The 24,424-nt window shown below is 39.0% G+C and overlaps 3 protein-coding genes across 3 annotated transcripts; 2 read left to right on the top strand and 1 right to left on the bottom strand.

The window, feature by feature from the left end:
* The first annotated feature begins 133 nt into the window (after nt 1-133).
* upp1 (uridine phosphorylase 1) lies at nt 134-4,616 on the top strand. Its single transcript, XM_026939597.3, has 8 exons — nt 134-287; nt 492-552; nt 2,068-2,179; nt 2,349-2,507; nt 2,670-2,784; nt 3,020-3,229; nt 3,353-3,499; nt 4,213-4,616. The coding sequence occupies exons 2-8, from the start codon at nt 506-508 to the stop codon at nt 4,359-4,361; spliced, it is 939 nt and encodes a 312-aa protein (XP_026795398.1). The 5' UTR covers nt 134-287; nt 492-505; the 3' UTR covers nt 4,362-4,616.
* A 1,015-nt stretch (nt 4,617-5,631) lies between these two features.
* Nucleotides 5,632-10,313, bottom strand: mrps2 (mitochondrial ribosomal protein S2). The gene is made up of 4 exons (XM_026940137.3): nt 10,173-10,313; nt 9,501-9,620; nt 6,834-6,963; nt 5,632-6,641 (listed from the first exon to the last, which is right to left on the bottom strand). The coding sequence occupies exons 1-4, from the start codon at nt 10,195-10,197 to the stop codon at nt 6,128-6,130; spliced, it is 789 nt and encodes a 262-aa protein (XP_026795938.2). The 5' UTR covers nt 10,198-10,313; the 3' UTR covers nt 5,632-6,127.
* Nucleotides 10,314-14,065: 3,752 nt separating this feature from the next.
* stmn2a (stathmin 2a) lies at nt 14,066-19,805 on the top strand. Its single transcript, XM_026940138.3, has 5 exons — nt 14,066-14,220; nt 16,362-16,457; nt 16,733-16,908; nt 17,174-17,365; nt 18,567-19,805. Exons 1-5 carry the CDS (start codon nt 14,202-14,204, stop codon nt 18,624-18,626), a joined length of 543 nt encoding a protein of 180 aa, XP_026795939.1. The 5' UTR covers nt 14,066-14,201; the 3' UTR covers nt 18,627-19,805.
* The last annotated feature ends 4,619 nt before the right edge of the window (nt 19,806-24,424 follow it).

Below are 24,424 nucleotides of genomic sequence, written 5' to 3' on the forward strand. Positions count from 1 at the left end.
CCGGATGTTATGGGCTCGAGCTAAATCATCACCCTATTCCCTATACACGGCTACTGTATAGCGTATAAAACAGCGTCTTCCTGCACCCTATCTAGCGCACTACATGTACACTGAGGAGTCGTTTCGGATTCAGCCATAATCTATTAGCTGTAATATCGGGAAGCCCGTCCCGTATCCTTTTCATGAGCTGTCTGAAGCAGGACATACACAACCTTAGAGAATAAGAGCATCATTTCAGGGAATCACATCCTGCCTGAAACAGCATTCCAGCCGTCAGTCTGACAAAGGTAAAGTGCTTTAATTCTATCCATGTATTCACCTATTCGAGAAAGATCATGCCATTGATTAGAGAGAGAGGGAGAGAGAGAGAGGAGAGAAATAGAGGGTGTGAGACAGAGGTCATTTCTTTGCTCATGACCTCAGGGTCGACTGTGTGTGTTGACATCTTGTGCTCTCCTGCTGTCCTGCTGTCCCTGTGTCTGGCTCTGTAGAGGACAGGAAGAAAATGCCTCCGGGTTTCGGCGATGAGAGAAACGGAGACCAGTGTGACAGGTAGGCAGTCATGTCAAGCACTGATCTGTTCTTCACTTTCAGCCAGAAAGAAAACAAAACTCCTTCAATCTTCTGTTCTGTTCAAGTCAAAATCATCCGTTAGAAATGTGTAGCTACTCAAATCAGACCGGATTTTGTGGCCTGTAATAAAGATATAGGTTTAAACAAACAAACAAACAAAAAACCAACCAAACAAAAACACACCAACCAAACAAATAAACCAAACAAAAAAACAAACAAGCAAAAAAATCAAACAAAACAAACAAAAAAACAACAACCAAAACAACCAACCAAAACAAAACAAACAAACAAACAAAAAAAACAGAAAAAAATCTGGGAAAATGGCCTATTTGAAGTAGTAATCAGACTATGAAGATTAAATAGACAATCCTGTAGATAAATCCTTTTCCTTTAGTAAAGAGAATTATTTAGCTGAGGTCAGTGCTAATCACAGTAACGCTCCTGTTTTTGTTCAGTTCTTTGTTCAGCTGTTTCCAAGCGCTGATCACAAGTGCACCCCAAACCTGTTTGCTCTAGACAGCTGGCTTATATAAACAGTGTTTTGTTTATTTTGGTGTGTATTTGTGTTAGTGTGTGTTTAAATATTCAGACCTATTAAAACTTAAAGCAAAAATCCACCTTGAATGACTTGCGTGATTTTTGTAATTGTGATTTTTATTGATGCGTGATCTGTAACTGTGAATTCTAATGTGATCTTTAGTGGCGTCAGTGATTTATTTTTTTCATCGCAGAGCATGTTGGTCTGTTTTCACTACAGCTAACAGTTTCCTACATTATCCACAATGCTGTATGACTACCTGCTGATAGTCGGGCCAGTGGGATTTAGCCCTTGCTTCATCTCTGCTTGTTAAAAAGAGCAATGCAGCAGCACTTCAGTCCTTTAGTCTGTCCATCTCTCTCACTTCCTCATCTGTACACTCTGCTCCAACAGATTAGGTTACAACTTTCATGCTAATCCCGCTGTCTACACCATTGCACTCGTCATCTAGTAAATCGCTAACCAGCCAAGCCAAGTCTCTGCCATAACTCAGCACGACTGCTTCTTACAGTTGCACTTTGCTGAACTTTGAGTCCAGCATTTGCTGTCTCCACTACTTCTATTTCTCATACATATGACATCGAACATCACTGGAAAATAGTGACTGAGAAAATAAACCCTTGTTAGGAATGGGAAAGGAATTAGAAAAAATTAGGAAACCTGACCATTATCCTTTGTTTGGAATTGCTGATTTTTTTTTTGTTCTCTGATTAAAGGCCATTGTAACAGTGTCAGCAGTGTCCCTCTGCCATGTCAGCATGGGACAAAACACCTGACTTTTCATAGGATTAATGAAAATGCAACAACAACCAACAAAATAGCACCAGAATCGCTAAGAACATCACAAATATTTCAATATAAACCCATTTCATGTGCTTCAGGGTGGCGTTTTCCTTTAAGGTACAGTTACACTGCCTGTTTATGTAGTGGGTTTCCATTTATTTATTCACTAATAGGTCCATATGTGTTAACAACCCTCATCTGGAGTCCATGAAAGAAGACATACTGTACCATCTCAACCTGGATACAGCCACTCATGACTTGCCAAAACAGTTTGGGGATGTTAAAGTAAGTTAATAAATGATCAGATTGTATTGTACTATGCTATAATATTGCTTAATTGTCCAGGGTGTGCCCAAAGTTTAATCTTCCTGTTTTTTTTTTTTGTTTTTTTTTTTTTAATCGAGATTACTTGGTTTCTTGCATCATAGCCAAACTGTATTTTCTTTTCTTGTAGTTTGTATGTGTCGGAGGAAGTCCATGGAGGATGAAGTCTTTCATCGAGTACATTGCTAAAGAGCTGGGCCTAGCAGATCCAAAAGGAGAGTACCCAAACATCTGTGAGGGGACGGATCGCTATGCCATGTACAAAGTAGGACCTGTGCTGTCTGTTAGTGTAAGTCATCAAATGTCAAAGGAGAAAGATTCAGAGATCTGATGCGTGCAGAGTTGCTTTAACACTATACTGTGTGTGTTTTTTTTTTGTTGTTGTTTTGTTTTAATATCAATTCAGTCTGAGTTGTTCTGCATTGTAGACTTTAATGTCTCTGTGTTTTAGCATGGCATGGGCATTCCCTCAATCTCAATAATGTTACACGAGCTTATCAAACTCCTCTATCATGCCCGCTGCACTGATGTCACTGTGGTGCGCATTGGGACCTCTGGTGGAATAGGTACACTTTTATAACACACTGCTTCTCTTAATAAAGCAGGAACAGACACAGCAGATTGATTGTGACCAGCATCTGTTTTATGTTGCATGTAGAATACTCTAATAATATTAGATTTATGCATTAACAGTAATATTATTACTTATGTATGTACTTGTTAAAGGAAGCAGCAGGGCTTTATAACTAGGATGAGTGATAATGAATACACTGGACTCTGACCTTCTTGGTGTGTTTTCAGGTCTGCAGCCAGGCACAGTTGTAGTCACCAAACAGTCGGTGGACGCCATGTTCCTGCCGCGCTTCGAGCAGGTGGTCCTGGGTAAGACACTGGTGAGGAGCACGGAGCTGGACGTCGAGCTGGCAGAGGAGCTGCTACAGTGCAGCAAAGACCTGGCAGAGTTTGAGACTGTCATTGGGAACACCATGTGCACTCTGGACTTCTATGAAGGTATTGTTGTGTGTCCTGCACATGCAGGAGTGAGCAATATATACGATTTTTTACACCCATTATGCCAGTTTTAACAGCTGTTTTCTGTCTGTCTCACTCACTGCATTGCTGGTGCTGATGCAGGTCAAGCCCGTTTGGACGGGGCTTTCTGTTCATACACTGAAGAGGAAAAACAAAACTACCTGTCCGAGGCGTACGCAGCAGGAGTCCGCAATATTGAGATGGAGTCTTCTGTTTTTGCTGCCATGTGCAAACTCAGTAATATACGAGGTAGAACTATTACTTCAAAACCCATTAACGGTTCACTCTGATGGGAATGTCTGAAAACGCTCATATGTGGCTTATTTTGCAGTTCAATATGAAGCTAACAAGAATAGTTCTTGCTGTGGCTGAATGTTTATTTAAATTTGTACGAATCATTTAGATAGTTAGATTATAGAGATCTTAAAAAAGAAAAAGTGGGAAAAGAGAAAACAATCAAGTATGAACATAAGTGTAAAGAAATGAAAATAAACCTCTTCAAATCAGGATCCATAAGAACTTTGTGACGACGTTCTGAGGTTTTGGCTGTTTGCAGCTGTTTAAACAATAAGGAGCTTTACCTTTAACATTATTATGCTAACATTATGATGATCATTATTGAGTTCCTGGATTTATTTAGCCTGTTTGGTTGTTCACTTGAATTGAATGGGTTTAATCCAAACCTTAATAACTCAGGCCTATATATAATAGACCTGGGCCTTAGGGTTCTGTGACTGGAAATTCAGGAATAAAAATGCTCTGGTGCACCAATAAAAAATAGCCAGAATATTTGAATAATGAGCCTAATATTTAAATAGTTGGATTATGTTCATGAAGTAAAGGGTGTGACAGTAGCCCAGCAGCATTAAGAATCTAATATACATGCACACATACACCATATTTCTTATTTCAAAGATACAACATTGCATAGGTGTAAAATCTCATTTCGACTTCTTTCCCAGCGGCTGTGGTGTGTGTGACGCTCTTGGACCGGCAGAAAGGAGACCAGCTGACCAGTTCTCATGAAGTCCTGCACAGCTACCAACAAAGGCCACAGATCCTCGTTGGCCATTACATCAAAAAGAAGCTTAATGCCTTCAAGAGAACTTAGCTTTTCCGTTCATAACACTGGAATGTAAAACAAACCAAAGTTTCAGAGACATCCTATCCTGGTGATATCAGTATGATTTTACATGAATTATACAGAATTGCCTTTGCTAGTAGCCACACCTGTATACTGATTATACAAGCACTTGAATATATTTGAATATTTTAAGATTTTATGACACATGCTCTGTGCTTGATGCTGTCTATTATTTGAAAAAATTTATATAATAAAATGCAGAACTATTATATAAAGATTAAACCAAGTTGTTGTTTCATGAGTAGCATATGTGTACTGAAATGTAAAACATCAAATATTGCACAGCCCAGCTGGAATAACACACTGTGTGCCTCAAACACGTTCCCCATGCTTGGCCCCAAACATCCATACCAACACATACTTCTTTTCAGTGCGCTGACTCGAACTATTGTTGTTGTTCTCTGAAAAGTGCACATGGATGCATATTTTTTTCTCTTCATGTCTGATGCTTGGGTTTGTTGTCTTTGTCACTGCTTTATGAGGGGCATACATCATGTCCAGTAATGAAGTCATATTCATTCTGCAAATATGCATGATGAGATGTTTAAAATGGTTCACTAGGTCTACTGGTGACCCCTGCTGGATCTGATTGAAATCTTTATATCTTGTTTTTAAAGAACTGCTCAGAGCTTCATACAGGATACAGATCTCACACTCAGTTGCTCTGAAATTATGGATGTCACTGATACAGCCTTGAGTGTATACAGTAGATGATGTTACTCTTTCATGTCAAGCTCGATTTCTATATTATTGGTTCAAATGAAGGGCAGCTCAGGTTATCATCTGCATGGTGTTTAGGTGATTCCACCAGGTTCTACAGTCTCCTCAGACTGTCCAAAAACATACTCTTAGGTGCAAGTGTGTGTGTGTGTGTGTGTGTGTGTGTGTGCATGTTGCCCTGCGATGGACTGGCGTTCCAACATGAGATGTGGTCTCCCACCTTGTGCCCAGTGTTCCCAGGATAGGTGCTGCATAAAGCCATTACTGAAGATGAAGGAGTTAATACACATGTTCCTAAACCTGGTCCTGGAGTACCCCCTGTGTCTTCCCTGCTCCCAACACACCTGATTCAACTGATACAACTAACCAACATTCCTTCCTGACCTGAAGTGAGTGTGTTAGAGCTGGAAAACCACTAAAATGTGCAGGACAGGGGGTTTCTCCAGAACCAAGGTTGGGAACTTGTGAATTAGTGAATGGTTCAGATGATGTGTAGAACTACAAAAAAAACCCCAGATTTAATCAGAAACGTTAATTTTACTTAGTGATGGAACCCAAATGTTTAATAGTACATCAAATCTCAACATGATACACAAAAAATCCTGGAGACTTTCAGTATCCTTGGCTACTTGTTGAGATATAATGGGGATTCTTAACCCAGTCCTCAGTGCCTCAGAGATGGTCTACATTTTTGCTCTATCTCGGTGAGAGTTGGGATACAGTGGTTTTCCAACCCAATCCTGAGGATACCATACACTCCACATTTTAGTGAATCCCTGCTTGGACACACCCAGAGGTGGTGCTGGGTTTGATAATTAGCTGATTCTATCAGTGGTGTGTTTGAGGGGAGGGGAAAAAAAATATCAACAAGGACCAAGAACTAGATCAACACTAAGCTCTGAATTGTGATGACCAGCTGACAAAAAAAATTCAGATTAAGTGCAGAACTTAAACTTATCCTCATGTCTCTGTGGGTCTCTAGACTGTCTCTCTCTCTCTCTCTCTCTTTTTGTTCATATCCCCTTGAGCAGCTCCATTTGCTTCCTCTTGTCCTTTGCCCTGTTGATAGCCATCCTGAACAGACGGCAGTACAGCTCCACTGCAGCCGGAGTGTCATCGTTGCCCGGCACTGGATACGTAATGAGGCTTGGGTCACAGTCTGAGTCGATGATGCCCACTGTGGGAATGTTGACCTTGGCGGCATCGCGTACGCCAGTGTGTGTCTGGAAGACACTGTTTTGTGTACAGAGGAAGATGATGAGGTCAGGAAGGCGCACCCCAGTGGCATTGGCATTGGTGAGCACACCTCCCTGCCAGTAGCGAGCGTGAGCATATTCACCGCATTGCTGCGCTGTAGATTCAATCAGGTGTGTGAACTGGCGCCGGCGGCTTACAAAGAGCACGATGCCGCCGCGGTAAGCCACGTGTGCTGTGAAGTTCAGAGCCTGCTGTAGGTGGGATGCGGTCTGCTCCAAATCAATGATGTCCATGTCCAGGCGTGTACCAAACAGATAGGGCTCCATCAATCTTCAGAGAGAGACAAACAGACAGGGCAATTCAACACAGGACACAGACAGAGATGGAAAGAGTACGAGAGAGGCTGTGTGTGCCTGAGTTAGCTGACGAGTGTAAAGAACAATTATGTACAGAATGCTATCAAACTTAATTGGCTTGATGAATGATTACACTAATGAAATAATATAAATAATTTTGCTCTACCTGTGCCTGCAGCCTTTCTTGTGGCCAAGGTGGACTCGGGCCTCAAACAGGTCCTTTACAGTAAAGAGCTCAGACACACTGAAGAAGTCCGGCTGGGTCAGAGGAAAGTTCATGATCTTATCATTCACATCTGTGAGACAAAACACGAACATGGGTAAGCATATAAACACTGTTTATATAAATAAAAACAAACATTTCGGTGTGTTCAGACTGTCCAACGCAAACATTACTGTATTAATACATATATACTGTACTTTGTTGGGCAGCATTTTAAGGAGCAAGAACATTTTAGACGAGCAATTAACATATATTTTTTAACATATTCCTCGGTTGGCTGTAGAGTTCTGCTTGCCACTTTGTTTAAATCTTCATGTCATCCTATAAACAAAATTGTCGTGTTTGTTGAGAAGGATATGCTGCCTTAATGTTTGACCTGATATAAATAATGCACCATAAAAAAATGTTTATGCTGCTTTCTAAATGGAAGAGATGCATCAATTCCACAAGTTTCATTTTTGATACTATATATCAGAGCACTGAGTGTCAGCTGATAGCCAGTATTTATCTGATACTGACGTCTTTACACTGCCACTCTTCTGAATGCTTCTGTTGGCAAAAGATGTAAAACAACAGAGGAGTAAGGCCAGTGTGATTTAAGAGTTTGTCCTTGGCAACATTTGTGTTGTGTCGTTCAATATTACACAAGTTCACGGCATAGACTACGACAGTGGATTGGATCAGAATAAATCCAAACGGATTCTGATGCGGTGTTTCATCTCAGTACAGGCTTGCTACTGACTCTATTCAGGAATGTCCAAAAGCTGCTCAAAAATGCTGCCAAATCCAAAATGTGTCTTGAATTATATTCTGAAGTGTCCCTTATTACCTTGATACAAATGGTGAATATCATGGAATGCATTGTATAACTAATTACACACAGACATTTCTGATTGGTCAGAAGGTGTTGATTAATTCAATTGCAATTTTATTTGTATAGCACTTTTAACAATGGACATTGTCACAAAGCAGCTTTTTGACTATAGAGTCAAAACGTGCAACTGTGTAACCAGGAACTTGTGATCTTAAACTTTTTTAACTTTCTATAAAAGCATCTCTGACAGTAGAGCTAAATACTAGGCAAATCAGAGATTTGTATTAAATGCACTAATTCTATACAATTTATTTACAAGGATTTGTATGGAAGACGCTCCACATAATCTTAGGCTAATATAAAGTAGAACAGATTTTAAAATGTTGTTATTTAACATTTACATATAACTTGTAATTATTGACATGGTGAAGCTTTCTGTTAGGAGATGTTTATTTAACATTTATGTAAAGAGTCTTTGTAATGGTCAGTGAGTTTTCCACCACAGGAACGTCTTCAAGAAATAGGGCTTTAATCTTTCTGTCAATGACAAGCTGTGTTTTTTTTTTTTTTTTTGTATTTCAATTTCAAGAGAGCAAAAATAAATAAGTAGGTGAGGTTCAACTATGAATGCTTGTTTATAGCTGCTATAATGGAAATGATAACAGAAACTAACTTGTCTTATGAACATTCCACAACATTATAGTTAACTAAATGAAAAGAAGCAGCCTTTATTTGTCACATACACTCCTGGGCAAAAAAATTGGGCAAATATTAAGCTTTTAATGGTCCTAACAACAAATCACTGGTCAGAAAATTAGCAAGAATGAAACAAATGCACTCCTGAGAGCTCCTGTGCCACCATTTGCTCGTTTACTTTTGCTGCAGTGAACTGTTTGGGGAAAAGCTAGAAACAGGGAAATTCACTTATATAGTCTTCTTTTACACAAAGGTAAAATAATGATAATGATTAAAATGTTGATGTAAAATTCAAACACATCTAGGTGTACAATATTTTCCAAAAATATCTTCTGGGATGTTTTTTTTTTCTTAAAAGCTTAGTCATTATTCAGTTATCTGTCAGTTATCTGATGCAGCCCATCAAGGGCCACAAGGCTTAAATATTTAAAGAAATCAAAGGAAAAGCTCTCTCATACTAAATTCCTTTATCTGTTCGTTTAATTCTTGCTAATTTCCTGACCACTGATTTGTTGTAAAAACCATTAAAAGCTTAATATTTTGCCATTTTGTTTTTTTTTTGTCCAGGATTATATACATTACAGTACAGTGAAATTCTTTTTCTTCAAATATCCCAGCTTGTTAGGAAGTTGGGGTCAGAGTGCAGGGTCAGCCATGATGCAGCACATGGCGCCAGCAGCAGAGAGGGTTAAGGGCCTTGCCCAAGGGCCCAACTGTGGTAGGTTGGTGGTTCTGGGGCTTGAACCTACAACCTTCTAATCAGTAACCCAGAGCCTTAACCCTTTACCCTCAACTGCTCAGATTTATAAATGAGATAAATGTAAGTCACCCTGGATAAGGGTGTTTGCCAAATGCCATAAATGTAATTCATTAATAATGAAAACTGTAATGATTGCTAAACTGCTGTGGTATAACTGGAATAAAACACTTCAGGACATGCTGTTTGGGGTGGTAATGCATCACCCCACCCCATTGCTGATGATTTTTCCTTCACTACCACGCCCTGTCATGTTGTATTCCTTACGGATCACATTTCTAGTCATGGTACTGAGCAGAAATGATGTAAATACACATGCAAATGTTTGAATTGAGTTCCATACCAGCATCTTGGTTGTGAAAAGCAGGTGTAGGTTTGGCAGCAGTGGTGTATGTGTGGCTGCTGCAGGAGAACACTGATCCCACCTGCCTCACACTCCTCACACTCCTCACACCATGGATTACTAATGACACCAAACCAACAAGGAGAGATCACGTCAGAAGAAGATATGGAGAAATAAATCAAACAAGTCAAACTAATTAAAATACCAGAAGTGACACCTGGCTGATTAGCAGGGGTATTTCAGTAGCATAGACACTCTACTGTAAATACACATTATACAGTATAATATAGTGAATCAGTACACTGAATATGAAAATATTAACCTCACACATGGCTCAGCACCTGCTAGTCTAAATGCTACGTATGGATTAATAGAGGTGTTGCTGAATAACAGATTGAAGCGTTCATATATTTATACATTTCTCACGCGCTCCTTCACGTGCCAGTGTGTTGAGTCTCACTGACTAGCTTAGAAACATTTAGCACACTTAGCCGCTAGCCGGTTATTAGCTAGGAAACATGACTCTATATGAATAAAACAAATCAAACTATCTTTCTTTTTTTACATTTTAAAAGAAATATGCATACATCCATTTCTAACACTCATTTACTGCTTCCATGTCAAGCCTCACAGCTAAATCCTGTAAGAAATATGTTTCATTTAACATTTCACCTTTGGTTAGTATCCCTGCAGCCATGCTTCCGATTTCCCCGTGTCTCCTCCCACTGAAGGTCAGCCGAGTAGCATTCTGGGTAATGATGTCATAATGGGGAAAAAACCACAAAGGACACGGACTACAAGTATGACGTACACAGCTATAGGCTAGATGTGACTGATGCTAAGCGTCAACACTAGAGACGCCTTTCATTAATGTTATGTTCATTAAACGTTTCCTTACAGAAATCTTCACCATAATCAACATTTTTAATCCTTTTATTATTAGGTTTAGTTTCTGTGGAGTGTCCTCCATACGTGTTCCTGTGAATGAGCTGTTACTATAGAAACAACAGTATTGGGAAGGAGTCTATTAATACACACCTTTGATTTGAATTACTGTTGTTACAGAAAATTAATCAACACCTTCTGACCTAGATTCTCAAATTCAACCATGTTGTGGCATAGTAACAAAAAAAACTTTTGAACAGAATGGAGATGTGTACATTTTTCTTATTTTGCCTAAATATCGTATTTTTTCATTTAGTACTGCCCTTCAGAGGCTACAGAAGATAGTTACATGTTTCCCAGAAGACAAAATAAGTTAAATTTACCCTGATCTTCAAATTCAAAAAGTTTTCACCCCCCGGCTCTTAATGCATGGTTTTTCCTTCTGGAGCATCTGTGAGCGTTTGAACCTTCTGTAATAGTTGCATATGAGTCCCTCAGTTGTCCTCAGTGTGAAAAGATGGATCTCAAAATCATACAGTCATTGGAAAGGGTTCAAATACACAAAAATGCTGGAAAACCAAAGAATTTGAAGGACCTGAAGGATTTTTCTGAAGAACAGCAGGCAGTTTAACTGTTCAGGACAAACACGGCACTCTTGAACAACTATCACTAAACAAAAAAACACAGCTGTGGATCATTCAGGTAACAACACAGTATTAAGAATCAAGGGGATGTAAACTTTTGAACGGGGTCATTTTTATAAATTCAACTATTATTTTCTCTTGTGGACTATATGTAAACATCTTTTATGTGAAATATCCTATTCAGGTCAGTACTAAATAAACAATAACATGCATTTTGTATCATCCCTCTTATTTTGGTAAAATAATTAACATTTTGCAGATTCTGAAAGGGGGATGTAAACTTTTGACCTCAACTGTATATTCACACCTAAGGACAATTTAGCATAACCAATCTGCCAAGTGTATGTTGGTATGTTTTTGGACAGTGGGAGGAAACCGGAAAACTCAGAGTAAGCCTGCATGCAAACACAGGGAGAAGACGCTAAACTCTGGACAGATGGAAAGAGTTCAGGATAGAACCAGGTTCCCCAAAACCACTACACCACCGTGCCACCTGAAATGAATAACATTTATAAATATTTTTAGAATATAAACAGACAACAGTAAGGCAAAATGCAAGAGAAGAGAATAAAACAGAATAGAAGAAAAGAGAAGAGATGAGAATGGAATAGAAGTCACACACAAGTCACAGGTCACAACACTGATTGTCATATGTATAAGTACCACGTATACAATGAAATATTTGCTTGAACGCTTCTCCACAGACTATAAACAAGACAATAACACAACAGACAACACTACTAAATACAAAACCTTAGATTAATGTAGTACAGAGAGAATAAATCAGAACAGAATAGAATAGTAGAGATTAGTATAATATAGAAAAGAATAAAACAGAATAGAATAGAATAGAATAGAATAGAATAGAATAGAATAGTTAGTGCAGAATAGAATAAAATAGACTAGTATAGTATAGGAAAGAGTAAAACAGAGTAGAGTAGAACAGAAGAGATTAGAACAGAATAGAATAGAATAGAATAGAATAGAATAGAATAGAATAGAATAGAATAGAAGAAATTATAATAGAATAGAACAGAAGAGATTAGTACAGTGTAGAATAGAATAGACTAGACTAGACTAGTATAGTGTAGAAAAGAATAGAATAGAATAGAATAGAATAGAACAGAATAGAATAGAATAGAATAGAAGAAATTATAATAGAATAGAACAGAAGAGATTAGTACAGTGTAGAATAGAATAGACTAGACTAGTATAGTGTAGAAAAGAATAGAATAGAATAGAATATAATAGCAGAGAAGAGAATAGAATAGAACAGAATAGAATAGTATAGAAGAGATTAGTATAATATAGAAAAGGATAAAACAGAATAGAATAGAATAGAATAGAATAGAACAGAGTTGCTGTTTTGCTATTTCTGCCGTGTTTGCTCGAGTGTGTGAAGTACGCTCAGTGACATTTGAGGATTTGTCTGCAGAGCTTTGTCAGACTGTGAGAGTGTGAGAGAGCGGTGGATATGTGCTGTGCTGTACAGGGCAGCTGTAACTCTGATCATGTTCTTGCACTATCTGTGATAAGTGGAGCCATCCTTTAACATTGCACTGCTTTGCTATGTCCATGACACAGCAGTATAGAGTCTATTTTATTTTATTTTCTATTTATAGATCAAACTACACAGTAAAATGTTTTGTAATCCGGAGGTAATTCTGATTGTGTATCTCTGTATAATGCCAGTTTTAGTTGGCCTGGTTACTGGTTACTGGCAAACTGAAAATTCTGATCATGATGTGTGGATGATTCACTCTGTGATGCAGCATAATTAAGGGGAGGGAGATTTACCGATTATCTCACATAGCATTTGATTCCAAGGGTCCGTAAGCAGCCACTTTAAAGGTTTTTGTGATATTTGCCATCTAATGCAGGTGTCGTGTTTCAGTCTTGGGTCAAAAAGGGCCTGACTGTTCTGGTGCATATCATGTGTGTGATGTGGACCTTAATAAGGGCTGTGTTCTACGGCACGTGGAAAAAGATGAGTGTGGGCCAGGAATTAATTGCTGTCTGCTATAAGTAAATGAAATAACCGATGGATAGCACAGTGCTGTGATGGAATGGTGTCCCATTCAGGGTGTATTCCCATCTCACTATCAGTGTTCCTGGGATAGGCTCCAGATCCATCGCAACCCTGACCAGAAAAAAAGCAGTTACTGAAAGCGAGTGAAAGTAAGTAAGGGTAGCACAGTGGCGCAGTAAGTACACAGCTCCAGGGTCCCAGGCTGGATCCTGACTTTGGGTGGAGCTCTCTGACCCCCTGTGTGGAGTTTCTCATATTCTCCTAAGGTTCCTGAGGGTTTTCTTCATGTTCTCTGGTTTCCCCCCACCAGAATAATAATTAAATTGAATTGAATTGGCTAGACCAAGGGTCTTCAATCATATCTGCAAAGGACCATTGTGGCTACAGGCGTCCATTCCACCCAAAACAGATGGCACACTTCATAGTGGATTGGAGTCCAATATGAACTGATTAACCCAGCGGAATCAGGTGTGGCTCCTGCTTGCTGGGAATGAAAACCTGCAGCCACACCGGCCCTTTGGGGATAAGAGCGAAGAATCCTGGGCTAGACTAAATTGCCTCTGAATGTGTGAATGTGTGTGTGCATAGTGGCCTGTGATGGACTGCATCCTATTCAGGGTGTGTCCCTGTATTGTGTCCTGGGCTAGGTTTAGGATCCTCTGTGACCATAGACCAGGATAATGCTGTAATACTGAAGAAGAAGAAGAAGAATGAATGAATGAATGAATGATGAATAAACAACCTGTCTATCTTTGTCAGATACATCTGAAATACCCTCTTATTAAATAATTATTATTAAAAAAAAAAACAAGGGATCAAAAATATGAACTGGGCATAGATCCAGCTTTCCTTTCCTGGCATGCTGATTTACACTGGTCGGTGGCAACAGCAGGAAAACATCTGTAAGATCATTTCTGAGCTGTGTAAGCTATTCGCTTAAACGCCTGCCTTTTTTTACGTAAAGTGGCAACGGCCAATCTGCTCTCGTGTGGAGATGCTGATCACTGAACCGCTCCCAGTGCTTATTAGTGCTCTCTCTCTGCCGGATCGCATTGTGCTCTGCTGATTCAGTGCCTTAAGCATCGCTCCTCAACGCCTCCGGCACAAACCGCAACGCCTGAACACTTCACCCAAACCACGACAATGGACAAAATCGCTGTCGGTAAGTCTGCTCTTTCTACATCACATTTTGACTAGATTTATGTTATTAGGCTCTAATTTGTCGACGCTGATTGAGATGTCTGATTCCAGAGGATGGACTGACTATTCACAGAAATCCCGACAGATCCTATCCAACTAGAATACATAAAATCATCATCATAATAATAAAAAACATGGATTTCCATTTAGATCAGATTGAATGCAGTTGCGTTCATTCTATTTTGTAAGCCGGGGCATCATGATTCAATAGCCTAGCAGTCTCCTTTTCCCAAAGCTAAAAAATGATTTGGAAATAGGATATAAGCCTAGGTAAATGCATTAAGTGTAAAACGAACCCATATCTGTATATAAATTTTTATCCGTTTCTGCGTGCAGAATGGCGCACCTGCCACAGCTCCCTCCCCAGCATAATGCAGAAAGACCCCACCCAAGACACCCGGCATCTTCTCCTCTACAACCGCTCCTGCAAAATCCTGCACAAACAAATGCAGCTTTATAGCAACCATCCACGCACCTTTTAGCTCATTTTCACACTCTAACCGCGCGTCATGCCTTTTATATTCATAATGCGTTATGGCAGATGGAGTGCGTCTGTGCTCTCCGCCTGGCATTGTGTATGCTCGATGGCCTTTAAGAGCTTTATATGTTACACATTTGGCAAAGGCTGTTGATCAGATCATACGCCCTGTTAAGATCAGAGATACAGAGAAATATACAGAGGAGTTCTTGGTTTAGGAATATCGACTCACAAATGAAAGAGATGTCAAACATTTATTGAAATGCAATAGAAATAAGAAATGGGTTTTTATGTTTATGTGCTGGATATAGCCTACCTAATTTGTTACTGATTTATTGAAAGACTAACACACATTTGTGAGTAACAATGGTCTACAATTCTTTAAATCGACAACAACAAAAGAACCCAGCATTAATAAATAAATGTAAAAAAAAAAACTCATTATTTTTGAAAGGAAGCTCAGGCATCAATGGGTTGAGCCTCAGGTTTTACTGAAAGCTTGGCTGTGAATGGGTGTGACTGTTTTACGACCCAGACAGCAGCAGCAGCACAGGCCCAAATATCAAAATATGCAGTCTTATCTTCATCATATTTAATATAGATACAGGTCTGATTCACCATATATATATATATATATATATATATATATATATATATATATATATATATATGCATGTATGTATATGTATATGGGTATATAGGCATGGGCTTGTGTGTGGTGTATCACATAAGGCCTGGCTGTTCTGTACATTGAGGGAAATTGCTGAGGAGTAGCAGCAGGCCAAGCGGACCACAGATTGGGAGGCTGGCCAGCCCTGCAGCAATGGAACACTGCACATGGTGGCCTTTGCTGCTCCATGCAAATCATTATCTACGCTCTGTGGACACTAGTGGACATCCGTGCACGGGGGACCATGTGTCTGCTCCTTTGTCTTGTTGGCTGTGTGTGCTGGGATTGGTCATAAAGGAAAAAACCAGCTTTGGGGTGGGATGGCTGATGTCAGATCAGAAACCACAGACTATCTCCACCTAACTCTAGTCTAGTGTCTCACTGCTGAGTAAAATGTTTTAGCTTTGTTCTGTTCCCCTAGATAATGGAGTTTGGAGGATGTGCCTGCAATCTGTAAAACTCTACAGATGACAGGAAATGACCAGCATCATTAGTCTGTCCTGCATATTTCATGAGACTGTGAGCTCAGGCCTCAAAATGTTCATAATTCGTTTGTAGCTGAGCCACCTGTGCTGTAAGGCTTTGGAAAGACTTAAATATGCACTTGGTAAAGGAATATGCACTTTGCGCTCGGTAAAAGCTTCATATTTCATTTTGAAATTAACTGAATTAACTGGACTAAATGGAATGTATCAGGTGGTATGTGGGAATATCGCTGAAATACTTCTATATTAAACTAAAGCCCTGTACTTGGGAACTGTGGATTTTAACATACAAGTTAGAGTTGTAATGATTAACAGCTTCTAAAAAATAAGCTTATTATTATAAAATTAGTGTTCTTTAATAATGTAAAATTGGTTGCTCAGAAACACACACACAAGCAAAACACTCATTTGATATAATTTTATGACACTTTGCACTTATGGATGAATATTTAATTGCACTTTTTTCACAGCATACAAAGAAAAGATGAAGGAGCTGTCTGTGTTCTCACTCATATGCTCCTGTTTTAACCCGAGACTACAGAAAAACCTGGACTCCAAGTCAGAGTGTAAGATATACTTCAGTCTTATATTGGTCTACATGCTTAGATTTACATTCACTCATTTACAGTACTTGATTTGAATGACATAATTCATATGTAATCTTACTTAATCGGTATGGATTAAATATGAATTTAATTGGACACCTTAGGATGAGGAATTCAGTTGGACTTCAAGGAGACTATTATTATTATTACTTCTGAACACCAATTAGAACACAATTAAGACTTTAAACCACAAAGAATGCTTCTTTTCAGTCGTTTCACATGTGCTTGTCATGCAGTCATGGAGGTGAAGCCCATAAACAAACGGGCCTCGGGTCAGGCCTTCGAGGTGATCCTGAAGCCCCCCTCTCCAGTGTCAGATGTGGCACACAATATCGTAACCCCTCCCAAGAAGAGGGACATCTCTCTGGAAGACATTCAGAAGAAACTGGAGGCTGCCGAAGACCGCAGGAGAGTGAGTGTTTGCAATTCGGTATTAATACTGACATGTTAGCATTCATGTCTTGATATGAATATTGATAGCGAGATTAGCTTATGCTGTGCATTCTGATGTGGAATCAGGACCCAAATTGCTTTAACAGGGTAAGATAATACATATAAAAGGAAGCGTGATGAATTTGCTAAACTTTATGTTATTTATTAATTTCATGCACTCACTAGCTTATCGTTTGTTTGCATTGCTTATAGCGTGCTTGCTTATAGTTGGCTTCTCTCCCCAGTCTCAAGAGGCCCAGGTGCTGAGAGCTCTGGCTGAGAAACGGGAGCACGAGCGGGATGTGCTGTTCAAAGCCATGGAGGAGAACAACAACTTTAGCAGGATGGCCGAGGAAAAGCTCATTTTGAAAATGGAGCAAAACACCGAGAACCGCAGGGCTCACATGGCGGCCATGTTGGAGCGCCTGCATGAGAAGGTAGAACATGACATTGACACCATGTGACCAGTTAGCCAGGTTTTGCTTATATTTAAAATTCTTTTAGTTCCAAAAAGTTGAACATGTTGGCTTGATGCTACAATAGTCTCAGAATGTACGTACAATTATATTTTGAAGTCACTGATTGACATGTGACTCTACGGTGTGAAAGAGTGTGTGAATGTGTTAAAAGTAGAAAGCTATTAGTCATCTGTGTGATTCAGGGAATGTCAGGGATATAAAATAAGTTTGTAGTCTAGAGATCATATGCATATGGATACATTTGGAATGAACAGATAACGTGTTTGAAACAGACACAAATACTGAAACAAATGGGAGGTGTATTATCAGTTTTTGTTTTTAGAAAGCTTGCCAGTAAGATTCACATGCCACCTGCTTGAGTCTAGAGGTGTGCATCAGGACTGGGATCCTGCAGAATGCAACTAAAATGTCAAGCTAGCGGGAGGTTTTCTACTTTCATGCAGACAAGTGGTCAGATATGAAGCTCACAGGAGAAAGAAAGCCCACATTCATTTACACGAACATGAACGATGCGTTTACAGCATTCATTCATCCTTAGTAACTTAGGTTGGGGGTGTGGTGTATATTTTTTTTTACATATTTTTACATATTTTTACATATAACATCTATATCTTGTCTAATAGATTCTATTCTATTCTATTCTACTTTTCAATTTTATTCATTATATTCTGCTTTTATTATATTTTATTATATATTATTTTATTATATTATGCACTGTGGGACGAGGCACTAAGGAAAAACATTTCACTACATTAATACATCACATGTATGCAGTGTATGTGACAAATAAAGAATCTTGAACCTTGGTGATTTGAATTAGTAGCTAGTACTTAATTTATATTTTGGGAAATAGAATCAACTGCATTTGTTAGAAAATGTCACAAGTAGGTACAAACAGAAAATAATAATTGCACAAGCAGTCCCATGCACACCTCTATTTAAAAAAAAAGGAAAAAAAAATCCATTTGGAGTAGGACACGCCCACTTCAGGTTTAAATCCCAAAACAGATACAGATATTTGGATCATTAAACAGACATAAATACAGGTATTATAGAGTGTACCAATAGTTTTGGTGTAATTAGGTCATGTACGAAGGCCTTGGTGTGATATTTCTTTGCTGTCATTATGTGACTGTTGTTGTTTTTGTGCTTTTGTCAGGAGCAACACGCTGCTGTGGTCCGCAGAAACAAGGAGCTGAGAGAAGAGCTCACAGCGTGAAGGCATCTTTCCCTCACTTTTCCTCACTCCGCTCATCAGCTCACTTACCCTCCTCTTACACACACACACACACACACACACACACACACAGAGTCAGTCAGTACTAACTAGCAAGTAACATTCTCCTATACCGTTTAAAAGGTCTTGCTTGATTTCATAGATTATGACACAGATTATTTTGTAAATATATCATATAACTTTTAGATTAAACAAAAACACATGTCAAATGTATCAAACTTATCAATGACACAGTGTCATTATTAATTTATTTATCCAATTATTTTTACTCTAATTATTTTTGATTAGAGATATCATGTGTTTATTTATTCGTTTGGAAGATTCTGGAATTCTGGAATAAATGATGGTTAGTTTCATTATGACGAATGCAAACAGAGACACACTGGGACATTCCCAGCATCCACATACACTCACACACACACACACACACACACACACACACATAAATATACGACAAACCGTACAGTGTATTTATGCTTACATACAATATAATCATGACATTGCACTTCTTCCATCTACTGAATGAAACAACCTTGTTCAAGCTTAACACATTCTTCATCTGCAGCAGCACATCGACACTCTTTTGCTCCTGAGCCAACGTCTGGACTTAATATTAAATACAAAATGTTTAGTCTCTTTACATGCCCTTTTTATATTACTCATAAGAGCATGTTTTTCTCACTTTGACTTCTCCAGCTAATGTTGGCACTGGCTATCATTTTCTGAACACAAACGCACTCGATTTACTGTTTTTTTTTCAGCAGGACACGTCATCATCTCAAATGCCATCATTATTCCGCCATATAATCTGCTATTAACTAATGTAAAACCTTTGCCGGTCAAATTTCATCCTCCTAACTTCAGCCATTGAGGAGGAGTGACTAATCGTTTGTGTGAATCTGAATGTGTGTTTGTGTGTGTGTGTGGGCGTGTGTGTGTGTCCATGTTACGGTGGCTAAGCTTCTGTGATCGTTCTCTTCGGAAGCAACATGTGAGATGGAAACAGAATATGCATCGAATGTTTTTTTTTTAATTTTTTTTTAAACTTTCATGGTTTCCTCTCAAAATATGCCTGCCTGCATCTTCTGCTGCATAAACTGTGTTTTCCCCTCATTTCTCTGTGTGCAAAATTTGGTGAATAAAGATTTGGGGTTCTGTGAACATGCTGTGGATGTAATTTCTGTGGGTAGATTTTTGGCAGGCAGTAAGCACAATCTAGTTGACTTATACATTCAAAATATCAGCTGTTATGTACAGATGGCATAGATACATAAAACTCTTTCTGAGCATAACACATTTGAACAAATTCTGCTCCTGAAGTGTATGTTGACTTGAGCCCTGTGAGGCATCTTACACACTTCATTTAAGATAATAAAGTATTGGAACATGGCAGCAGGGATTGCAAACGCTATTGTAGCACACACTGGCACTGTGCTATATAATGGCTGCAGTTGTTAACCCCTTAAATATCCAGAACCTGTTGGTGAGTCCAGACTTACAGTCCTCACTCTTATAACTACTTCACTATTACCGTCATTCTAATTACTAATAATTCATTACAGTAAGAGGAATAACTGAATAATTAGCTGGGATTTAAAGTCAAAATGTACTTCCACAATCAAACAACAGATTGTGTAGAGATCTCTAAACTGCCAAAACCACTTATACCAATCACTGCTCAGTTCTCGATTCTAATTGGTCAGAAGGTGTTGATTAATTTTCTATAACAGCGCAACTCTGACAATAGTGCCAGCTCATATGTTTATATTAATACTCTTAATATGTTGTTTCTATAGTCACATCTTACACAGGGGCCTTTATGGCAGACCTGTGTGTAATTGTTGATATGGTGAAGTTTTCTGTGAGGAGTTGTTAGCATTTTTTGGAAGGAGTCTCCAGTGTCAGTGTTTTGTAATGATCAGAGCTAAAGCAACAACTTTTTATTTTTTTAATTTTTAAGCATTGCAGATTCTTGACAAGCTCCATTTTTTATCGAGAGAGAAAGAAAGAAATGCTGGTGAGGAAACGACTGCTATAATGTTTAATAACGTAAGTGATAACAGAAACTAACTTTTTTTCATGGATGTTCCACAACATTAAATTATAAATGAAAAAAAGTATGGTAAGGTGTTCTTTAATGTAAAAAAAATTTGTAAACGTTGGTAAATATGTTAGTATAATATGGTAGTATAAGAGAAATAAACCATTTTGGGACAACATTAACTGCTGGCAGCTTTCCAAAACCATCAAATAATAATGGCAGTTTCCAACAATGAAATAATAACGTGGAATATTCTAAAATGATTTTAGATGGCCCTTTTGCAGTATTTGTTGAAACAAATGTACGCTAGCTCATCCTTGATGACTACAGTTAGATAAACAGGTTCACTTCAGGAAGAATGGAAATGCTGTTTATTTAACCTACAGTAAAATGTACCAGCTAAGTTAATATGCTTGGTGTTTTATTCAATTAGTGTGTTTTATATTAAATTATCTGTATGTAAGCATAAACATTGTAAATAATAATGTAATGTATAATTTAATGTAATCTTTCATTAAATGGGAGCCTTGTTTCTAAGCCATCCTTTTTGACTCTGTACAAATATCCATGTTGATCTCCTGCTTGTCCATGTACTTATATAGCCAGCCATCTATGACAGGACAAGAAAAGTCAGAACACCAACCCCATTTCTCTGTTCAATATAGTCTATAAGATTTACTTTCCACTCCTGCAAGGTTGAGGAGGATTTGGAGAGGCTTCAGCTCACCTGAGCCCAAACTCTGTGGCATGCAATCTATCTACTATGATGGATAATGAGCCGGTCATTGTGACCATTTGCTTGCAGCTGATGTCTGTTCACGTGGCAGATGCATTCATATGACAGAGACAGTGCTATGATCAGTAGACATTCAGGGCTTAATCCCTATAAGACTGTACCTATGCCAAACCAAGTATGCCTAATAACGCACACTTGTGATACAAGAGTATTTTAAGTTAAAGTAAATAAAGAAACCTTGTACTCTGCTGACTGGGATTTAACATACCAAACCAGACCCAACATACTTTGCAAACGTTGTTCATGTGAAATTTGGAATGTGTGTTTTAATGAATAAATTAACAGACCTGTGACATTTACTCAGAGGTACAGCTCCCCCACCTTTGTTTGATATGAACAACTAGCAGAGCTCTGTTCCTATAATACGGTGTAAATGTAAATCATACCATGGCGTAACGGTGGTATGAATAAAGATAGCGAAATGCTTTATAGCAAAATGCTTTCAGTCAAAGTTGTAAAATGTTTTCCTTAATTCAAGTTGCAGTGGTTTTACATCTGATCATTAAACTAAATGTGTTTGTTGTGCTAGTTTATAGGCTTTTTAAAAGCTATTTTAAATTGTCTCATGTGTCTCGGCCAGAAAATAATCGTATTATTTTCATATCATTTCAGTACTGACAAAAAGGAAAACTGAAAACTTTAGGTTAGACAACGTTAATAATTTTAAATAAGCCCTTGTGACAGAAACAAATATATTGCAAACATTTTTTGTAAATGACATTGCCAGTGTTAAAAACACACATAATATAATGCATCCATTTAACATTACTGTACCCACACTGATGGTACCAATGAAAGAAGCAGAAAAACCTTAACACTCAGTTTGCACATGCTTTTGCTAACCATCCCAAACACTCATGGTTTGCAGAATGTTAGGAAAATAAAGGTTGATTAAAAATGACAAAAAAAAAAAACGGCTCTTTTCTAGTTTTTCATGTAAACAGATCTCATCCTTGCTCTTGGCTCTCTTAATGCCCAATGCCTGCTGTGACACGAAGTGATGCAAAGGGAATTAAAAAAAAGTGAAGTGTCTATCAAACATAATCATGAGAGAATGAGGGACGGTGGACACTTTAGTTCTGTCAGCCCTCCTAACCTCCAGTGGTGGTACCTTCAAGTGCATGCACACTGCAACTATCAATAAAGTAACCAAGTAAGCATCTGACGTAGTATTTGATATAAATCTCATTGTCATACAGCCACTGTTCCCTTTTTTCTTCATGCCTCATATTTATATTTATATATATATATATGTCTGACCTCATGTGCACTGTGTAACTATCAGCTAACAGTGATTATGGCCAGAGCTACAGGTAACCTGTCCTGTAAAAATTGGCGACATACTGCTATCATCTTTTTTCATCTATTCAGTTCAGTAATGCCGCATTTGACTTACCTCATGGTTGAATGGTTCTCCCGCACTATATCACGCTCTCCACCACTGAGCTTGTGAAGTTAGATGGACTCTTCTAGCATGCATACAGTGCCTGGAATTCCAATCTCCTCCATTCCCTTCATTTTCCCTGTATCTCCACGAACTAAGACCTCTGCACTTCAGCTCGTTCCCACAGCCCCCACAGTAAGTCTCCCGGGTAGCAGGTGTCTGGCTCAGCATGTCTAACATAGTGGTCAACTCCAGCTTCGGCACCATCCATAAATGAATCCGAATTAGCCTCGACCAGCTCACATGCACTGCTAGCAGGCTCCAAACAGGCTACAAATATGCAGTGACAGCTACCCTGATGGACCCGGTCTTCTGCATGGTCACAAAGAATTTCAAGGTGGCACAGTTATACGAATATTGAAACATTAAAGGAGGGCTCTGTGGCACATGCCTTAGCTAACAGGATGGTTTACCCGCAGGCTGGCCTAGGCCCACTGGTGGTGTCACCTGACAAAAACCAATGTTCAGACAAGCTGCCCAAGCACTGAATGCATTCATTGATAACATTATGTTGAGGTTTTATGACACTGAATATGTATACAGGAACTATTGGTCCAATAAGCAGCTATGACAGAACTAGTTCCTCTATCTAAAACACCTAGGCCAAGGCTTTTCACTCATCTCCTTTTTGGACAGCACCAAGTGTGGATGACAGAGTCATGCCGTTGGACACATTCACAACCCTGTGAAACCTACCCTATGTAATAGGGTCACTCTTTGGGCCTGTGCCCAATGATGCCAGAGAGAGAAGGGCAACGGTTTCAGAAATTAGAAACCAGCATAGCCAGATGGACTGGCCATGTGGCACCCTGAAATCGCCACAACCTGGCTAATAAGCTAGATGCCCGCAAGTTCCATTGGCTTTGTGCGAGTCCTAAATGGACAAAGTCATGTGCTCAGGTCCCTAGCTGGTGCATTAAATGTTGCCATAAGTGCCATAATGACTCATTTATGGCATGAGTCAGGCTTTAGACATTGCCCCTCAATTCTAAGGAATCCTGTTGAGCATGCTCAAGAACGAAGGGGGCTGCTGGCAAGACACTTTAAACAGAGCCTGTCCTACTGGGTGGTAGACATCATCACCATGGCCTATACATTTTGGACACCCAGTCCATACTGTGACATTCTACTCTACAAGGTGCATCTCCTTCTCATGGGCCTTATTTTGGGCCTTTGTACTCCAGGACGTCTGGGCTGCTGGTTCCTGGATGTCCCCATTGCACCTTCTCCATGTTCTACATGAAGGTTTACATCACCCCTCCCAGTGGTGCAGCATCAACTCTAAGCACATTTCTGGGTAGTTCTGATGTCCTAAATGTCCGGTTCCACAGGAAATATTTGGCATACATTGTTCAGGTGCCTCATAGCACCCCTGGCAGTTTTGCTGAGATAGGACACTAGCAACAGTGATTCTATGAATCCTGCATAACTGCCAGGGTTTTTTGTCATTTGGAACCAGTGTCTGCTCACTGACATGTTTCCAGGAACAGATGGCTGAA

Source organism: Pangasianodon hypophthalmus, chromosome 1 (genome assembly GCF_027358585.1).
Source record: "Pangasianodon hypophthalmus isolate fPanHyp1 chromosome 1, fPanHyp1.pri, whole genome shotgun sequence".
Taxonomy (NCBI): Eukaryota; Metazoa; Chordata; class Actinopteri; order Siluriformes; family Pangasiidae; genus Pangasianodon; species Pangasianodon hypophthalmus.

Bases quoted from the DNA above. Each gene is read 5' to 3' on its own strand.
- upp1 (XM_026939597.3), top strand. From the start codon at position 506: ATGCCTCCGGGTTTCGGCGATGAGAGAAACGGAGACCAGTGTGACAG. The intron at 2,785-3,019 runs GTACACTTTTAT...GTGTGTTTTCAG, and splicing joins TGGGACCTCTGGTGGAATAG to GTCTGCAGCCAGGCACAGTT. The intron at 3,500-4,212 runs GTAGAACTATTA...CTTCTTTCCCAG, and splicing joins CAAACTCAGTAATATACGAG to CGGCTGTGGTGTGTGTGACG.
- mrps2 (XM_026940137.3), bottom strand. From the start codon at position 10,197: ATGGCTGCAGGGATACTAACCAAAG. The intron at 6,964-9,500 runs GTATGGAACTCA...TTTGTCTCACAG, and splicing joins TTTTCACAACCAAGATGCTG to ATGTGAATGATAAGATCATG. The intron at 6,642-6,833 runs GTAGAGCAAAAT...CTCTCTCTGAAG, and splicing joins AAGAAAGGCTGCAGGCACAG to ATTGATGGAGCCCTATCTGT.
- stmn2a (XM_026940138.3), top strand. The intron at 16,458-16,732 runs GTAAGATATACT...CTTGTCATGCAG, and splicing joins CCTGGACTCCAAGTCAGAGT to TCATGGAGGTGAAGCCCATA. The intron at 17,366-18,566 runs GTAGAACATGAC...TGCTTTTGTCAG, and splicing joins TGGAGCGCCTGCATGAGAAG to GAGCAACACGCTGCTGTGGT.